This window comes from Papaver somniferum, unplaced genomic scaffold, assembly GCF_003573695.1.
Source record: "Papaver somniferum cultivar HN1 unplaced genomic scaffold, ASM357369v1 unplaced-scaffold_29, whole genome shotgun sequence".
NCBI lineage: Eukaryota > Viridiplantae > Streptophyta > Magnoliopsida > Ranunculales > Papaveraceae > Papaver > Papaver somniferum.
The window spans coordinates 1,288,958-1,308,313 of record NW_020639929.1 but is presented as its reverse complement, the minus strand read 5'-3'; the positions used below and the strand labels follow the sequence as shown (position 1 = coordinate 1,308,313).

Below are 19,356 nucleotides of genomic sequence, written 5' to 3'. Positions count from 1 at the left end.
AAACCATGGACAAATACGGGACCGAGAGAAAGGGAGAGAGGAAATTAGCGGTATCCTTCCAAGCTTCACACTAAAAGCATCCATGTTAACCCACGACGGGGAAGGAAGGCAATAATGCTATGTATACCAGGAGTAAATCCCGAGGAAGATACCGAGTGAGATACATGGGGACCCACTTCTACCTTTTCATATCCAAATGGTAAGCACGCTTCCTTTCTCGGCCATTGGATCATCCTGCGGGATTTTACACGGTAATATTGGGTGTTAACGTAGCACTGCTCGATGGAAGGCACTTCCTTTTGCGTATCTGTAGTGTCCGGGTGCTTTTTGTCCCATGCCTAGTCGGATCTGCCTGATTCCCCTTGTTTGTAAGCTGAATTGGGCTGAGCACTCAGAAAAGCAGTAAAATTGGTGGGTCCCAAAATTGAAGTTGTTAACAAAGCCCAGTTATAAACCGGCAGAAGGACCGCCACCACTTCTATCCTCGTCTTCTTCTTCTTTTCTTCAAAAAAACCCAAATTTCTCTGGCAGATTGAAACCAAATTTATTACAATCCCCATGATCTGATTTAATCATCATCCAGAGAGAGGAGGTTCGAATATTTTTTTCTCATATATAACCCTAGAAAAATTTCTTCGAATACTCTGAATTTCAATTCGGTAAGTTCTCCGAATTGATTCAAAGTTGTCTAATTTCTTCCAACTCTTTTATTTTTTTTTGTCATGAACACTATCAGGAAACGATATTATGGCGGATTCTAATGTACCTGAACAATCATCCACTGAACCATCTAATGAACCAGTGTGTGGTTTCTTTCGAAGAGGACGAGAAAGAAGAAGATTCTAAAGGTTCTTCAGTGATCATTCAAAAACCCAAATTGGCTTCCAAACCTGATAATAAGTTACATTTTTCGACTGGGACATCGACAAAACAATTGGCTGGAAAAAATCAAGAATCTGCCGCTGAGTCTAGGAGATTTTATTTTGAGTCGTCGAAAGGAATTCAGGTGCAACACGATACAGCGACGTTAGAAACTGAAACTACAGTTTCTGGTAAGAAAGCTGGTGGAGCACATGGACCACTTGGGGGTTTTGCTCATATTAGGGCGTCTACAAGGTGGGATTATCAACCAGATATATGTAAGGATTATAAACAGACTGGGCATTGTGGGTTTGGGGATTCTTGTAAGTTTGTAAGCAGATGATCGAGGAGACTATAAGTCTGGATGGCAGATGGAGAGAAAGAATGGGAGGAAGCTGAGAAGATTCGAAAGACGAATTTAGCTTTATAAGCAGATGACGATGAGGAGATGGAGAAGGATTAGAGCGAAAGAGCAGATGTGAGTGACGAGGATGAAGATGATTGCCTTTTGCGTGTTCCGACAGTCTTTTGTGGATGCCTTCTTAACCAAATCCAAGTATTATTTCCGAAAGCACGTTAGCATCGTTGGAAAATTCGCATGCAACACTCCAACTCTTTGACTTTGTACTGGTATGAGTTTCCAATAACTCTTTTTTGTTAGTGTAGCATTGAAGGAAGAAAATCTGAAAATGTGCATCCTTTTGGCCCTTTTCAAAATCCTGACACCCTTGATACAGAAGCAAAGATTCTCAATGCATGTTGAAAAACTCAATATTTATTTTAGACATCTAAATTCTTAGTTTTGATTTTCGAGTATTGCTAATGCAATGAAATAATGGTTGCTACAAAGCTGCAACCAGCTAAGTTAAACATGCTACTCTTGCTTGTATTACAGTGAATTGTTATGGCACTTTTCCTAGGTTCATACTACCTAAACACTGATGTTTCTAGTTATTTTCCGTTCTATTAGATAGATTTCATTGAATACACCGATAACTTTATTACGGTTGATTGCCAAAAGATCCTTTACCAGCCTTCAAAAGTGTAGCATACAACAACTCGTTCCATGTATCAGGTACACCTGGTAAGCACCAATGACTGCAGTCCTGAGGAGCTTTAATTCTTTCCTGTACATTGTAATTCTTTCCATACACGGAAGGGTGTGCATCAGCTCGATAATACGTAAGCTTACTGACATTCAGATACAGTACATCAATCTTCATTTTTCCAAGAGTGTCTTCTAGTATTTTCAACTGTGTAGGGGATGCCTTTACATATGTTTACTCGGAATTGGCTCCGTCTCCAGGTTGCATCCTCCACCTGTGTTCCATTTCCCTCCTCTGCAGATCGAAACCAAGCGGGTTAAGATGAAATGATTAACTACCCTGGTAACTTGATGGTACGGAAAGAAACTACTTACGCAAAATGGTTAAGTGAAAATCCTCTGAAAACAACTTGGGTTTTGTTAGAATCGATGTTCTTGTCAATCCAATTACTCCAAGTAGTAAGGGCCTTCGTGTATGCTATATTTATATCCAGTTTTGGATACAAGTAATCGCCTTGTTGAAAAAAGTTAATTCTGCGATTCAAAACTAGTATTTTCTGAGGCAAATAGCTATAATTATAAAGTTATGCCATAAGGAAATGAGGTGAAATTTTTGATTCTCCATGGTACATACCCGTCATGAGTTTTCTGATAATTCCACCAATGCCATGCGTCAAAAACTATAATATCAGCGTCACGATATCCAGATGCTGATGGCTCATCAATCAAATCCAATCTCAGGGTCTCCTTTTCTGGTGTAAATACCCCGAGATGGTTTACCAGAAATGCAGTCCACGCAAATGCTATGGTACAATTGTAGTCCTGGATGAAAAGAACAAGCTTTTATAAACATGGGTACGCGTAAAAGGATTGTTCTACTACTACAAACAGGGAGAAGGACTTCCATTCCAAGTTCAATGCAAGCATATATAGATAATTAAGAAATTACACTAACTAAGAATAGTTGCCTTGTATGTAATAGTGAAATCTCCTCCGCTGCTTATAATTCTGCTCTTATCTGAAATTGCCTTGTACATGTTCCTATTCAAGGAATCCCCTGCAAAAACAAATTTCTTTCCTCTCAATCTCTCTAGGAAATCAGTTGCATTGAGGAAGCTGCAAAAGAAAGATAAATAACCCCAATTAAAATTACCACAAAGGTCAAAATGCACATCAGATGCCTTGTTCTTGCCCAAAATCAGCTTTTTTAGTAGCGCTTGCGCTTTTCTTACACCAAGTACTTATTCATATGTAAGATGTATAAATTACCTCGGTATATTCTTTCTGCACCCTGCATTTGTCGGGTGAGATTGCCACTGCCATTGCCATTTTAAGTACTCAACATCAGGTCTTCCATTACTATAACAATTGGTAGCTTGAGTTTGGATGTAAGGACAAGACCCCGGAAGATAATACGGTTTTCGATCATTGACCATTGAAAATATCACAATCATCACCACCACCACCACCAGGAGAATTTTCACTACTGTTTCCTAGTTTCTTCTGATCATATGGTTTAGTACTATTACTATCACTAGAAAAATTGTTACTTGATGAGGTTGGAGCTGAAGTGTTTTCTGTGACTACTAATGCTCCAGGAGTAACAACAATACTTGACGAGGTAGAATTTAAACTGATTTCCGTATGTTCATCAATTAGAGTATTATTACTAGTAGAAGTAATGTTACTAATACTTGTTCCGGCCGGAGAGTTCTGCCAACGGGGAAATGAAAACTTGATATAGTATATATCGAGATGGTTTTGAGGAAAAAAAGATGGACACATGAAGCTAATAATTGTAAGAACAAGTATCGAACCTCCCAGAACGAAACAAAAACCAAGAAACACTGATGCTAGTAATCCATTTCTCTTTGAACCATAATGAGACGACGGCGAGGATGTGCTGTTCCTAATAAGTGACTTAACGTATCCGAAATCCTAAGCTTCTTCATGACCTGCAGAGATTTTTCTGAATGGTCTATTTTTGCATATCCTTTCCTACACCCGGAACGTGATTAAAAAAAAAAAAAAGACTAGAGTTAATGCAGTAGATACCTTGATAGAAACAATAGTGGTTTAGATGGAAGATTTCCCCCTCCATCTTCTTGTATATGCCCGATGCATTGATTTTGCAATATAATAAGTTGTCCAAATTTTTACGTTATGGTTGCATAGGCAAGTAGATGCAAGGATGAGTCAATGATGCAATTTTTTTACTAGTCTTTGGGAATAAGCCGTTCTCAAGTCTCGCACGAATACCAAAATATCAAGGATGGTGTCTCATTTGCAAGCAGTATCCCTGCTTGCGCTTGGTGCGGGTTACGAATATATCTAAAGGTTCCTTTGACATTATTCTAAGTAGTGAATCTATGATTGGTTATTCCAAGTTTACTTGACATTCAATCATTAAGAGCAAATAAGATCCAATGATTTATTTTTTTTATTCAAAAGAAGAAATTTGTTAGGAAAATTACTGAATTGTCAGTCCTAGATCAACAGTATCAATATCCAGAGGAATGATTTACTTGTGTACAGAATCAGCCGCATAATTTCCAACTCAATTAACATGGTTACATGTCTAAAGGCCTTTCTTTCTTTTTTTTTTGTTTTTTTTTTGAAAGTAAGACTTATACTACTGAGCCACCGTTAATCTGCTAATTCAGACTCTTTTGAGACTAACACCTTGTTTGTTTGCAGCTGACTCATCTGAGTCGTCCAGATCTGAGTCATCTGGATCTGACTGGAATCACCTGACTCATCTGGATCTGACTCACTAAGGTCTGACTCAGAAAATGTGTTTGTTTTGCGAGTCAGACCTGACTCAGCTGACTCAATTTTTTTGGACATAAAATACCCTTGTATAGAAATGGGTTATCTGGTATCATTTTTTTACTCTCCATTCATTTTAACCTTGAACTAAAAAGGGAACATATACATTCATCTGCTTTCGTTCACCAATAATAGTATGTTCAGTAGCAACTGAACTGTAACTTGCACATATATAGATGGAAACTCTTTGCAGAAAAAAAGAAGAAGATCAAATTGTCCCGAGAAGTGAACTGTGAGTAACCAATAAGGCCCTCTTAGTACAACAGAGACATCAATGGGCAATAACGAGCAAGCAATATAACAACACCATGCATTCCTTGACTCCCAAACATCATTCAAGGGAGGATTCCCTGGAGCAGGAGTTTGGGTAACGTATGAACTACTTGGGAATGGTCCTTGAGATGGTGCAAAAGCATTTTGTTTGACGAAAGCTGAGGACCCATCTGTTCCATTAGGGGCCACAGAAGCAAGACCAGCTCGTGCTGGTGGAATTGCGTCCGCAAGAGCAATTAAGGCTCTGACAGTCAGCTTAACGCAGTCCAAAAGAGATGTCGATTCACCACCGTTGATAAAATCTTAAAGAACTGCAGAGAAAAAATATACTCACTTATCAAGTTTAAGGAGGTTGCTAGACAGGTATTTTGCATACTCATCCGAAAGATATCATATAAAAACCCGACAACAAGCATGCAAACTAGACAATTCACCAGCAATGCTATTACCAAAATAAAAGGGATTAAGTAGCATGTTGTAGCATTGATAACACCCAATTTATTAGTCCTAGTAATCAAATATCAAGCATGAAGCATTTAGAGAGAAAACATCATTAATTGTAGCACATACCACGTTGTGAGGCCAAAGTTGTTCGAGAGGTACATGTATCATATATCCATCCTGATTTCCACTCGACAACAAAACGAGCCACTACTCTAGTGCCCAAGTACTACTGGATTAGTGGAGAATAAGTGGGAAAATTCCATTTCTCTTTATCTGCTGCACTCCACCAAGTGCACCTACTGTTGAGAAAGAATTTTAAAAGAAAATGAATCAGTGAGAATCAAAGAAATTGACATCTGTTTAATTCAAATAGAGGAAAACTATTCATGGACACTCAAACCACCAACAGCTTACCAAAGTTATACGTCTACCTAAAAAAATTCCAAAATAATCTAGGGTCTCAAATTAGAAAACAAATAGTGTTCAGCACCAACAATTGTGATGTCTTGTTGATCTCCATATCAATTACGTGTTTATAGGATACATTATAGCTACGAAATTTGTGAATAAGATATACACAAAATAAGACAGAGAAAATAGGCTCAAGTGTCTCTAACAAAAATTCACATAAATACTCGGTCGATAAATCTAATTTTAAAATTTTCAATATGCCAAAAGCAATATTCTTTGGTGACCCATTCCCATCAAACGTAGATGCAAGCATCACCTACATCCCTATTATATAACCATACTGCATATGTTCCATATTCACACATAATCTAACTTTAGCATATACATACCATTAGCCAGGATTAGGTATAGGGCATGCTGGCAGTGTCAGTAAGTTATTTGTTCATGCATTACAAACACCGCACATGTATACAAGAATCACAATTATAAGTTAATAAGCAGTGTTGAACGCGAAGTACATAATCATAAATATTCGTTAGAAATAGTAAAACTATGCAATATTTTTATTTTAATGTGTTGAAAGAGAAGCTGCTTGTAGCTGAAGATGCAAGATGTCATTCAAAAACTTGATTTATTTCTCTCTTAGGCATTTCTACAAACAACTAGATGCTAACAAGCTTAGGGCATCAAATTAACTGACCCATAGAATAGAAACTGACATAATTTAATCTATGAAAACCGATTTCATAAGAAAACAATATATGAAATAAATTTGTACCTTCACACAACTTTTATCCTCTTCCTTCTCCCGGAAAGCCATTTAAGAACTCAATTAGAAGAAAACCCATATTCCGAAATAAGAAAAGCTCATGTTCCCAAATAAGAAAAACTCATGTTCCCAAATCTCATCCACTGAAGTTGATGTTTTTAAAAAAAGAAAATAATAATAATAACTCAGATGGGTTTAAAGAGATGGAAAAGATGAGTAAAATTGTTTAATGAGATGCAGAATATGAATTGAGAAAGATGAAGAAGATCAGCTGATAAAGATTAAGGTGATATAGGGTTTTTTCGTTCTCCCAATTTGTTTTTTTCCATCGAAGAACGAAAAAATGAGAAAGGAAAAGACATTTTAGTTTTAAAAGGCCGAGGATATTTTAGCCTTTTCGGTCGACTCAGATGTTAACTCTCATGACTCAGGGATATTACGATACCTGACTCCCGAGGGGTCGAGTCAGGGGTTGAACTTGACTCAGGCGCCCAGTCAGGGATTACCAAAATTGGAAACCAAACAGTCTGACTGCTGACTCGGCGCGAGTCAGGGGTTGACTCAGACCCAGACGCCGAGTCAGCTGCAAACAAACAAGGTGTAACTCATGTTGAGTTGCTCTTCCAATGACTGAATTTGTTGGATTAACAATGGCAGAACGAGATACAAAGATATTGTCATTAGAGTTACATAATTTATAAGCTTTGACAGTGTCAAAAGCTATTGCTGGAAATAAAAAGCTAGGAGCTTGATCAGACCAAAAAGCTGTATTATTAGATCTTCTCCCTTCCTTTGCTAACAAGTCTTCCACCTTGTTAGCTCTTCTATCTACATACTGGAAACCTTTGAAAGAGACTAGTTTAGCTGCTGCCACTTTAACTTCTTCTAAAACTGCTACGCATTGCCATTTCACTAAATTTGTCTTTCCTTGCAGATACAATATTGTAGCTTGATTATCTCCTTATATTATCAAGTTTTGAATATCGTGTCTATTGGCCCATTGCGTTTCCTTGAGCAGAGCTACTGTTTCTACCTCTTCGACTGAGAAGGTCCTGCACCATCCATGTTCTGCTGCTGTAAAGGTTCCTGTTGAGTTACAATTGACAAAACCAAAACCTGCATTAGTGATTTCAGAAATCCAGGATGCATCGCAGTTCAGTTTCAGAGTATTTGCATGTGGTAATTGCCAATAAATATTTCTGGGGTGCTTAGTGTTGTGCAATCTGTGATTAGTGTGTCTATTGTCTGGGTGTCAATAAACAAAGTGACTAGATATAGCAATTGCTAGTTGCTCAGCAGTTCTCAAAAACTCTCAAACAACGTTCTCCCCATATGAACCAGCACTTAGTTGCTGCTAAGGCCATAGAAATTGAATCTAAGTTTCTTAATTGCCATTCGTTATAGTGTTCCAAAAAAAAATTTAGCATTAGTAAAGTTTAGAGAAACTCCCCGAGAAGCCATTCGTTACAGTGTTCTAAAGGCTTTTGCTAAGTGATAAAAGATGTTTTATCTCAAAGATATATAATTGCTTGATTTCTCAAGAGATGGCTCATTCATGGACTTAGTAACATTTCGATAATCGGTCTCGAAAACAATTTTTAATAGTGCATTCTTCCAGCCAGACACTTTCCGACCAAGCAGTCGACTGTACCAGCAGGCCCACCAAGCCAGCCGCATTTGAGTCATTGGCCTAGCCGAGACGAGCCGTAGCTCCTGCCTTTTTCGGCCCTTTTCCATGGTTGCGTCCCTCGACAGCTTGGTTACTTTATGCCATTTTTTGGCCCTTACTTACCACAGCCTTATTCCGGCAGCTGAATTTTCCGGCCCATGACCGCTTGGTCCATTTCAACCTGTCCAACTCCGTTGATGTTCTCTGGAATGCTCTAAGTACCACTCTTCATCTAAACCGCCATGCATAGCAGAGATCCGCATAATCACTAATTATTTGTCCCCAAAATTTGACTGCACTGCTCCCTTCTATTACTTCCTATTAGACGTGCCAAACGAGCCTTATATTAATTGTTATAGTTGCAAATTTCATTGTGATACAGTGGTAAAGTCGTTGGGTGATGATATCAACGATATGAGTTCGAAACTCATCAGCATTAAGGTGGGGGATTTTTTTAACATCGGGATGGGGGATTTTTATTTTTTTTTTTCTAGCTATTTAGGGGCTTGCAGGTAGCAGTCTAGCAGACCTCTTTGAGGTTTAAACTTTAATACGGAGTATAACTTTTGGACTTTAAACCCAATTTTTAAAACATAAAAAATAATTGTTATAGCTCCGATCAAGAGGGATCTATCTTTGATCATACATTAGAAGACCGGATAGGATTACCAATTATCTCTAAATAAACTGGTAATTTTTAGTAGTTCATTTTATTAGATAAATTGTTAATTTAGCGACTCATTTTTCTAACGGAAAAAGGGTACTTTGTCCAAATATTTTTAAACCATGGTTTTAATGGACGAGTAAAAATTAGTATGGGTGAAATGGACACCAAAAAAATAGCAAGGATGAAACTGGATTCATCCTTAAACTTAAAAAATAGCGAGGATGAAACTGGATGCATCCTGATGTAAATTAAAAATAAGAAAAAGTATTTGAAAATGGGTATGACGAAACTGTTTACATCTTGGTTATTTTTATATTTTTGTCCATTTAAACAGTATCAAAATCTAGATGTCTTTTTCACTCGGGAATTATTGATTTTGGTCTTTTTAACCAATTTTGTGTTTTTCTAAAGGGGTAGGATCCGTTGACATGGTTATATTGACATAATCTTTACATTTTAACGCCATTTTCTCTACTGAGTCCAACCGACAATGAATTTGAAGCTAATTTTTTGGCGACATGTTCCTCATATAAAAACTCTACATTCCTACCAAAAATGAGAGTATTCCGAAATACGAAACTTCGCCATCCACAAATTTTTATTTCAACCGTTAATCTTCAATGGCTGATATTCAAAATCGTAGATGGTGGCTTTATACATCTCGGAATGTTCTCATTTTTGGTTAGAATGTATATACTTATAAGAAGAACATGTCACCAAAAAATTAGCTTCAAATTCATTGCCGGTTGGGCTCAGTAAAAAAAAAATGACGCTAAAATGTGAAGATTATATCAATATAACCATGTCAACGGATCCCAGAATGAGCTATTTTTTATGACAGCTTATATTTATAAGGTGAATTCTCTTTTATGAGGGTTCACTTGTTGGGTGACCTCTTTATTGCAATTCTGCTCTTTTTACGTTTTTGAACTCTTTTCAGTTGCAAGTCATATGTTCAAATGGACTTTTTTTTTTGTGTATGATGCGTTCAATTTCCAGGGTGAACTTTCTTTTATAGTAGATATCTTACTAGGATGAATTCTATCTTATATCTTTTAAAATTAATTAGTGTAAATTTCCCTACTTTTCCAAGACGGGCAGAAATGTACAACGAAAAGGTAACATCTTCCACATTACTATCATTATATTTTTCATTATTGCCACCTTTCATTCTCGAAACAAAAAAAAAGATGAGACGAGAAAAATACTTATAAAATTTTAAAAAAATATCCTAATGAAAAAACAAATTTAAGAAACAAATAGGGAAACAATAGTTATTTAACGAGACTAATTTTTCTAATTTGACGTTTGACCAATTGATTTGAGCCCGCTCATAAATGAGCAACATGAGTATTGTATCCTCTTACCTGTCATGGATGTATAAAAATTCAAATATATAATGCAGTAGAATAGAAATCACGCGTATTTCAATCAGCAATGATTAACCCACCGAAGATTAGCACCGGAATGTGCACTTCGGGGAATCCAATGGTCATGGGAGCATCTTGGAAGGCAGGAGTGGGGGCATGAGTGGGTTCCACTCCCCTCTCACAAATTACATCTCGGTACATCTTGCGGTACAGATTTTCGGTGCGTCAATCATTTTTGTATTTCAATATTTCCAGTAAAAACTCATATATAGTTCTACGTTCTTTGTTATTTTAGAAAAAAAATGAATCAAGTTTAGTATCTGAGAATAGCAGTAAGTTTGTTCTTAATTGAAAAAGTTTTCAATCAAATGTTACGGCCGATTGAAAAATATGAAAGAATATCTAAAAATTTATTCAACTCTTTAAGCCTATTTAAACTCATTGTAACAGTGAATCGAACAAACACAGGCAAACTAAGAAAAAGATCCCTTATTAGCAATTTAATTTCATCTGAGTACGTTTCAATATGCACGAGAAAGCAAGAAAAAATCATGTGCACACTAACATTTTAGCAAAAAAAGAATCCAGGAAAAAGTCTGTTGGATGAGTTGGTTGGCCGCTCTTGAAATTCTGTTGCAACGACAATCGAAAAAGAAAATAGAAACGTAGAAGCAGTTTTGGTACTAGAAGGATCAAATGTAATATTGAACTTCACTGAGGTTTGAATCTTGGTCAATAAAGGTGGAAAAGTTTTCAAGACGCTCATATATAATTAGGTAATTAAGTTCATATTTACATGAAATAAAGTGTGAATTTCTATAAGGGAAAATCTTATGGTAGAATCCAAGTTATTTCAAGATTGGAAAAAGTATGGAATGTAAAGTCTTTCTATGGCGTCATCCATATTTTTCCCAAGGCATGTTCTAAGGTTTTGTTAGAGTATTGTTCGGTCGAACTCGCAAGCGTTGCTATCTCAAGCTTGTTTGTTAAGTTTAGTTTCCAAAACTATAAGTCATGATTTCTAGTCTACTTATAGCTAAGTCTCAGATTAGCATAGTAAGTGTAGTTGAGCTTTAGACTCCACGGCGTTCATCATATGAAGACGAAGAACTACTCAGGGAACTTGTGGAACTTCATCAACAAAAGGTGTGTGGATACTTGAACTTATTTATCATTCAAAAGTCTATCCACTCTATCTCCTATTTGAGACAAAAGTCGTATTGCTATATAGATTTCGATTATACACATTTGCGATTTCGAGCCGAGTTTATATCGCTTGTCTATTTCTCGAAATATGTGTTGGTAAGCTTTCTCTTTGGCCAAGTTCATCTTACTTGTGACGAAAGTCATGTTGATTATTTCAATAACTTGAAAATCGCTTTGATGAAAATAGTTTGTGGATAACAACTATTATAACATCCTCTAAGAAATTTTCAATGATTGAAATGAGAGTTTAGAACAAGTAACCATGTTTGGATATAAACATAGTGTGTTCTCACATTTGTGTAAAAGTCCAAAACCAAGAACCTAAAGTACGCGTATCCGTACGCGTACCGGCGGTTGTTAGAAATCTGGGAAAGTATGCGTACCCGTACGCATACTGGCGGAAGTTTCACGTCCGTGAATTTATGTTGGAGTTTGAAAGTGTGAATTGGTATGCGCACCCGTACGCACACTGGTGTAACCAAACTCGGTCCGGCTACTTAGGTATGCGTACCCGTTTGCATACTTGAGTAGGTTACTTTCTAAAATCGATTTATTCATGAACTAAAACATTTATATAATAAGGAATGCAATCTTTGAAAATCGTGGCTATACTGTTCGTGAATTGATTCGAGTGAATCAAAATCGATTTTTCTTCGATTGTGTCTTGTATACTTCTATGAGATCTAAGTAATTGAACAACTTTCAAACTAGTTCATTTGAGTCATTTGAACTAATTATGGTGAAGATGAATAAGGTTGATATGAAAGTGCTCATATGGCTAACCATTGGTTAACTATTGTTGAACCGACTAAGTGTACACGTTTAGGTACGGTTACTCAAACCTAAATGAAGGTGCATTTCATTTGTGTATAATAAGCTAAGTTCGATCTAACGGTTGAAAGATATTAGCTTGAATCTAATCAGGTTTTCATCTAACGGTGAAAATTAAATGCTTTGTTACCAAGGTAACTTAGATTGCAAACCCTGATTTGAAATCTATATAAAGGAGAACTCTAGCAACTGGGAAACCTAATTCCCACAACTCCTGTGTGATACTAGTTGTATAAGCTGGAGTCGATTCTCCTTTAACCTTAGGTTTTTCAAGAAACCCTGTAGGTTAACGACTTAAAGACTTCATTGGGACTGTGAAGCCAGGCCAAACTATTTTCTTTGTAGTTGAGTGATCTGATCGTGCTGTTTTCTATTGTGTGTGAGTACAATCGTAAGATTGGCTTGAGATTTATATCTCCGATAGGCAAGATAGAAAAGTAGTCACAAACATCTTCGTCCCATCGTTTGTGATTCCACAATATCTTGTTTTGTTAATCGATTAAGATTATTGTAAGGTGATTGATATTTCTAGGCTGTTCTTCGAGAATATAAGTCTGGTATATCAATTGGTTCATGTTCACCTTTATTTATCAAAAAACGGAACAAAACTCGTAGGTATATCTGTGGGAGATAGATTTATCTATTCCTATAGACTTTAATGTGTGATATAGATTTGTTTATCAAGTCTTCGACATTGGGTCGTAGCAACTCTTAGTTGTGGGTGAGATCAGCTAAGGGAATCAAGTGTGTAGTATCCTGCTGGGATCAGAGACGTAAGGAACACGAATGTACCTTGATCAGTGTGAGATTTATTAGGGCTCAACTACATTCCAAACCGAAGTTATTTTGTAGTAGGATAGTGTCTGTAGCGGCTTAGTGTGGTGTTCAAATCTGGACTAGGTCCCAGGGTTTTTCTGCATTTGGGGTTTCCTCGAAACTTCTGGTGTATGTGTTAGTTCTTTTCCACATTATATTTTTTTATATAATTGAAATATCACAGGTTGTGCGTTGTATCGATCAAGTGGTAAATCCAACCTTTGGTTGTTGATTGGAATTGATTGATCCATGAACATTGGTCTTTGGTACCGTTCAAGTTATTTCTCTTATATTCAATCAGGCTCGCAAATTTTTATTTGTTTGATTGCGGATTGAATTGAGAAATTGAGATATAACTCTTTGATATACTTTGTTAAGATTGAGTGTGACTGTCTAGTTGATTCTCTTGAAAGTATATTGGATTTAGTCCATACAGATTGCTAAGCGAAATATTGGGTGAGGTTGTCAGACTCACGCTTTTTCAGGTTTCATGGTGAATACCTTAAATTCAAGAGAAAGTGGCATGTGATTCTGAATTCCGTCCAATCTTGTGCTAGTTTTTATTTCTAAACCGATTATCTTATTTTGGTCATCGATTTTGTAGATCAAGATTGAACGTGATTTGGAATGGCGTTGTTAAATGCGATCTGAAATCACGTTTTCGAATTTATTTTACCTTCCACCATTAAAATTGAACTTTCATGATCTATTCCAAGTTCATAGGTTTCATGGAATTTGAAAGATTTAATTCTTCCACCATAACACTTTCCCCAATAATTACTTTTTTTCTTCATAGGAAAAAAGAAATAGTACATATAGGAATAAAGTTGTCGTGTCAAATAAATAAAGGTTGATCAAATTTACCCGATAGTTTTATAAATCATAATTTCAAGATTATTTAATGAAAGGTACCACCACTATGATTGTGCTACCCTTAGTTAGAAATTCGGGATATGGAGAAAGTTCGGGATGGAAAACATACGAGTGTTATTCTTTTTTGCAGAATATAAATTTGGTCCACTATTTGGTAAATGATTCGTCACTTGGGAATAATTCAGAATGGAATTAGTTCGTGTATAATTCGTCTTAGAGATATGAATGCGTTTGTCAAATTTGAGTAAAACTCTTAAGTGTCTTTGCTTAAGCATCATGTAGTGATTTTATTTCAGCAACTTGATTGTATTGAAAATGAATCTTCACCAAGAATGCCCGAGTCTCAGAAGTGATGAGGGAAACACAAGAATTAGAGCACAATCCCGTTAGATAAGATGTTGAATATCTAATGAAGTGATGATTGGCGAAGCCATAACATGATTCTATAAAGGTATGTATGTTAACTTAATCAAGTTTGATGACTATATTGTTACATACATGCTTGAGATCTTGATCGATCATTACCAAAATCTTTTTACTTTTTTTTGCTTTAATGCTTCGCTAATTGATTTGGTGGGAATCCTAGTATCAACTTGATAATTATTTATACACTTACTTGATATGAAATACCAAATATTTATAAGATAATAATTCACCGTCTCGATTTTGTTGAGCCTTTTTGTTCTTAGGAGAAGTATCCTCTTTCAAATAGATTATGTAAAACATTTAAATCCCAATGTGATTGTCATTATTGAAATGTTCGCACATATTGAAAAAAATTCTAAATCCGACTCAAGGTGTCACCACAACGCTAATTGTGAATCCAAAATGTAAATGATCGGTGTGGATATCAGCACTTCTTATGCTCTTTGAAGAGTCTTCCGACCTATATAACTCCTAAGAAATATAAGAGGACAAGATCCATGGAAATTTTTACATAGCAAGCTCGGAAAATATTATGTGCTTAGATGAATCTATCCAATCATAATATTGATTTTTTAAACATAGCTTATGATTTCTTGGTAAAACTATCAAGACATGATGATCGTATAAATATTTTGGGGAATGTCGTTCACCTTCATTCAGCACGCGCACTTTTCACCTCATTATTTATCTCTAATATGTTTCATGAGATTAATGTAATAACATATCAAAGGTCAAGTGCTTATAATAAAAAATTCTGAGATTCACATGAATATGTACGAGAGTTTGTATCTTGTTCGGAATACTTTATATTCATGATTATTGTGTATTGTTTGGTTACTATGAGATAGTTCCAAATATTTTAGTACTTAAGTAGAATAATGATCTCATGAAAATTTGTAGTGATTGATTGTTAGCTCATATCTCCTTATGAGATTTCTATAATCTGATAAACTCTTTCTTTTTTTTGTAAAAGGTTTCTCATGTTATTATTTAATTATGAGAATGACATATAATAGAGGAGAGTTCAATTTTGAACTTGTGCGTCAATGATATATCTGTCTGTGGAGTTCGGCTTTGGAATTTTAGCAGAGAACGATGCCTATAGAATCTCTCCTAGGCAAAGGTGCTAAGTTGCAAACTTGGTGGAATCATCAAAAAGCTTGTATATATGTTAACTTTAGTCTTGATAATCTCTTATGACATAGTTCATTACGATCCATATTCAAAACCTTTGTCAATTTATGAGAAAAGGGGGAGAATCATTTAGTAGAAATCTACTAAGACATTTGGCTTTATTGAGTTTTTTCTAGGGGACAAATTAATACTAATGGGGAGAACATATCACCGTAGTATTGTTTAAAAATTTTAGTTAAATGGAATTTGAAGGAGGAAAAATACCACATGCTCTGACATAATAACCATTGAGTAGATTGATTATTCATTTTAAAGGATCTAATTTGAGTATTCACATAAGTTGTTACTAAGCTATGTATCTTTAACAACAAGGTGTTGAACGAACACATGCAAAACCATACACTAGTACAAAAATGCCTTTCAGCCACGTTAATTTACCGTGTCTAAATGTTTATGGTCACAGTAGTTCATTTTTTGGGAAAACCGTGGCCAAAGCCTGCGAGGCCAAAGGTCATGACATTTGGACACGGTGTATTTCCGTGGATATTTCGTGAAATCCACCGTGACCAGCCCTTCAATAGTCACGGATTTTTATAGCACACCGTGACGAATTTTCTTATTAGGTCACGAACTGATGTATACACCGTGACCAAACTCGTTTAATGGACACGAATTTCTATATTATACCGTGACCAATTTGCGTATTGGTCTCGAATTTTATTTATCCGTCGTGTCCAAACCATCAAACATACACGTAAGAAGATATTGGGCATAATTTCAAGCCTCGAAACATCTTTAATTTATGCCTTGCAAAAACAGAAAATAAGCAACACAGTAACAAAATATGAATGAAATTACCACTCATTAAGTCTGATAATATCATGCAAAATAGTTTACATCTATCTTGATATACGGATTCTACTAGTTGTGGACATATCAATATAACCAGTAATTATCAAAACAAGTAAACGCGCCCACATAAAAGAGTAGCAAGGGAGGCCTCCAAAGAAGTTTCGGAAGGCAGCGACACTTCCATCTCATACCTACTCCATGTCTTGTTTACTGATCATATGCCTCTGCAGGCTCATACTGCAAGAGCTCCTCCAAACCCTGCCACTAGGATGTAGTTTGACTATAAAAACATAGAAAAATGAACAAAGTGTATCCGTCAAATTACAGTATTTCTGGGGATTTATATATGTTCCTCCATATTTTAAGTTCCCCGACTTTCCCTTTCCAAAATGAAATTGGTAATCTTCTTGTAAACTCAATGACTTGGCGGAAAAATGTTTGACGATGGACATTGAAATAACAAAATATTCTGCCAGAAAATGAAGATCAGATTGCCAGTCAAGTGGAAAGGTCTAGAACACAAAACAAGACTAGATCAGAATTTCCTCATATATATCGACAAAAACAAGGAGAGAACTTGCTTTCGAAAGAAAACTTTTCTCATTATTCTTTTCTTACTAGTCATTAGGAAAAAAGTAGAATAGGTTTTATTTTTCTGGTTAAAATTGTAACTTTTAAGTGCCCTATAACTTACCTTACCTAGTTGCCCCACTTCTAGTTTTCCAGTTACAACTTACAAGTGCCTGCTACATCTTTGTTTATTACTGGATTATTGACAATAAGAAGCCTGATCCAAATCCCGAAACTCCTGAAATCCAAAATGAACTAAGAAAGGATGGGAGATAGACAAACATATAATAGTTACCCTGAGAGAGAGTATCCCTTGTTTTAACTGAAGGGCGTTTGGAGCGGGACACGGAGATATGGTAAGAAGTCTTCTCTCCCCAAGCTGGAATCTGTTAACTGGCATACTAATCACAAAATGCATAACAGCAAGGCTAAACAATGGAATACTAGTCTAAAATCAGAAAATTCAGCAGGGTTAAATAACCAAGGCTTCCCTTAACGTAGTGGGATAAGAAGCTAGGCGAGCGGTGAGATAAATGCATAACAGCAAGGCTAAACAATGGAATACTAGTCTAGAGTATATGTTGATGTAAGTTGATTTATACTTACAACTTCGACATTCATACAGAAAGCTATTGAAAATTGTTATTCGGGGAAGTTAAACTAATCATGAAAGAGAGCAATACTAATTATTGTGTATTATAGAACCACAGTAAGTCATCTATAACTAAAACATGGGGACCTGAGACCAAATTACATATTGCATTTCAGACGGATCTTCAACATGGACTACACTCAAAGGTAAGGAAGCATGTTGTAAATTGCTTTTTTATCTTTGCCAGCAGGCACCTGTGGTTGCGCATGAAATGGTCCCGAAGAAAGTTTAGATGCATAAAGATTTATATAATAAAAAAAAACAGAAAAATGATATTGATTAAATCACATACCCGTATGACTTGTATAGGCATTAACCGGTTTTCCATTTCGTTGAGCAGACAATATCTTATCATGGTATTGAGGATCTTTGGTGCTGAGGTGCCTGGGTCAAAGAGACCAATTCAGAACTAAGACTTACAAGGTATAAATCGAGGAAAAAGAAGGCTTACAAGTTACAAGAAAAATATCAGAATGAAATCAGTTTTCACCTCAATAAAATGCACCCATAAGAATTTTCCTCATCAACAAAGCCATAGTTTATCCCGCATCTATAGAAAATAACAACTTCACATATCAGATATAATACTTTCCACATTTGCTGAAACAAAACCAGCTACATTAAGGACAGAACTGACCGGTCATGTGAAGAAAGATAATATATCAGATTAAAATTGGATCCTCATCCTTGCATGGACTGTTAACTAAAAGCTGAGCAACACCTCCGACAACAGTAAACATCAATTGCCCTTGATTGGGTGTTGTACTTTCATGTCTTCGGATTATTCAGATAATCGAATGTGTGCTGAAAGGATTAAATACATGCAGTAAAGAAGAAATCAGACAACTTAAAAAATCAGCACAACATATCATACTGAAAGTACAAAAATATTGAATATCTTCACTGCGGAAACAAAAAGTTACCCCCAAATCAACCACATAAAACTGAACGATAACAAAATCATGTTTAATATACCCTAACCAGCTTTGATCAAGGTTAAATAGTTTACACCCACAGAGTAATATAACGATAATATAAAGGTACCAAATCATATTTGCAAACTGGATTTTTTTGTCTTTCAAGAAGGGAAATTCTACTTCTTCCTTCACTAACAAAGCACCATACAAGCCATTCTGATGTCACAACTGGATTACTTGTCATTCTGATCTTTGCACCATGGAAGCCAGTAAATCTTAAAAATAGGTATCAGCAAAAAACAAAAAAAAATGCAAGGAAGATACTAGCGTGCCTTTCAGATAATGAGAAAAAATATGGATCTCCGACACTAGCGATGTTTATTTAAGGGTACCTAATTTAAAAATTCAACCATAATAAAAATTGGAAAAATAATTCGTCACATTTTAGATAAGAAATTAAACCCCAAGATACAAATAATTCCCCTATTTCACAATCGCAAATTATTAGATCAATTAACCAAAACCGAGTTCAAGAACTTAATAACGATCTCAGAATCTTACCAGAAAAAAACCAAGTCGCTTGAACTTAATCGACATCAGTTTTGGCCATCAAATTGGTTTTCCTAAAATCCATAAGATAACAACAGAAAACCCCAAACCTTTGAACGAAATACTTGTTGTTTTCTGCATATTCATCTAGGTTTCATACAAAAAAATTGAACAATGTAATATAAAGAGATA

The 19,356-nt window shown here is 35.8% G+C and overlaps 1 protein-coding gene and 1 pseudogene across 1 annotated transcript; one reads left to right on the top strand and one right to left on the bottom strand.

The window, feature by feature from the left end:
- Positions 1–500: 500 nt before the first annotated feature.
- On the top strand, positions 501–2,569 carry LOC113341461 (annotated as a pseudogene).
- LOC113341364 (protein trichome birefringence-like 2) lies at positions 1,863–3,439 on the bottom strand. Its single transcript, XM_026586270.1, has 5 exons — positions 3,176–3,439; positions 2,875–3,022; positions 2,541–2,728; positions 2,136–2,201; positions 1,863–2,052 (listed from the first exon to the last, which is right to left on the bottom strand). Exons 1-5 carry the CDS (start codon positions 3,358–3,360, stop codon positions 1,863–1,865), a joined length of 777 nt encoding a protein of 258 aa, XP_026442055.1. The 5' UTR covers positions 3,361–3,439.
- Between the last annotated feature and the right edge of the window lie 15,917 nt (positions 3,440–19,356).

Excerpts from the sequence above, each read along its gene's own strand:
- LOC113341364 (XM_026586270.1), bottom strand. The coding sequence starts at position 3,360 with ATGATTGTGATATTTTCAATGGTCAATGATCGAAAACCGTATTATCTT. Across the intron at positions 2,729-2,874 it reads ATTTCACTATTACATACAAG|GACTACAATTGTACCATAGC; the intron begins GCAACTATTCTT and ends CTTTTCATCCAG. Across the intron at positions 2,202-2,540 it reads TATCAGAAAACTCATGACGG|AGGAGGGAAATGGAACACAG; the intron begins GTATGTACCATG and ends TTCGATCTGCAG.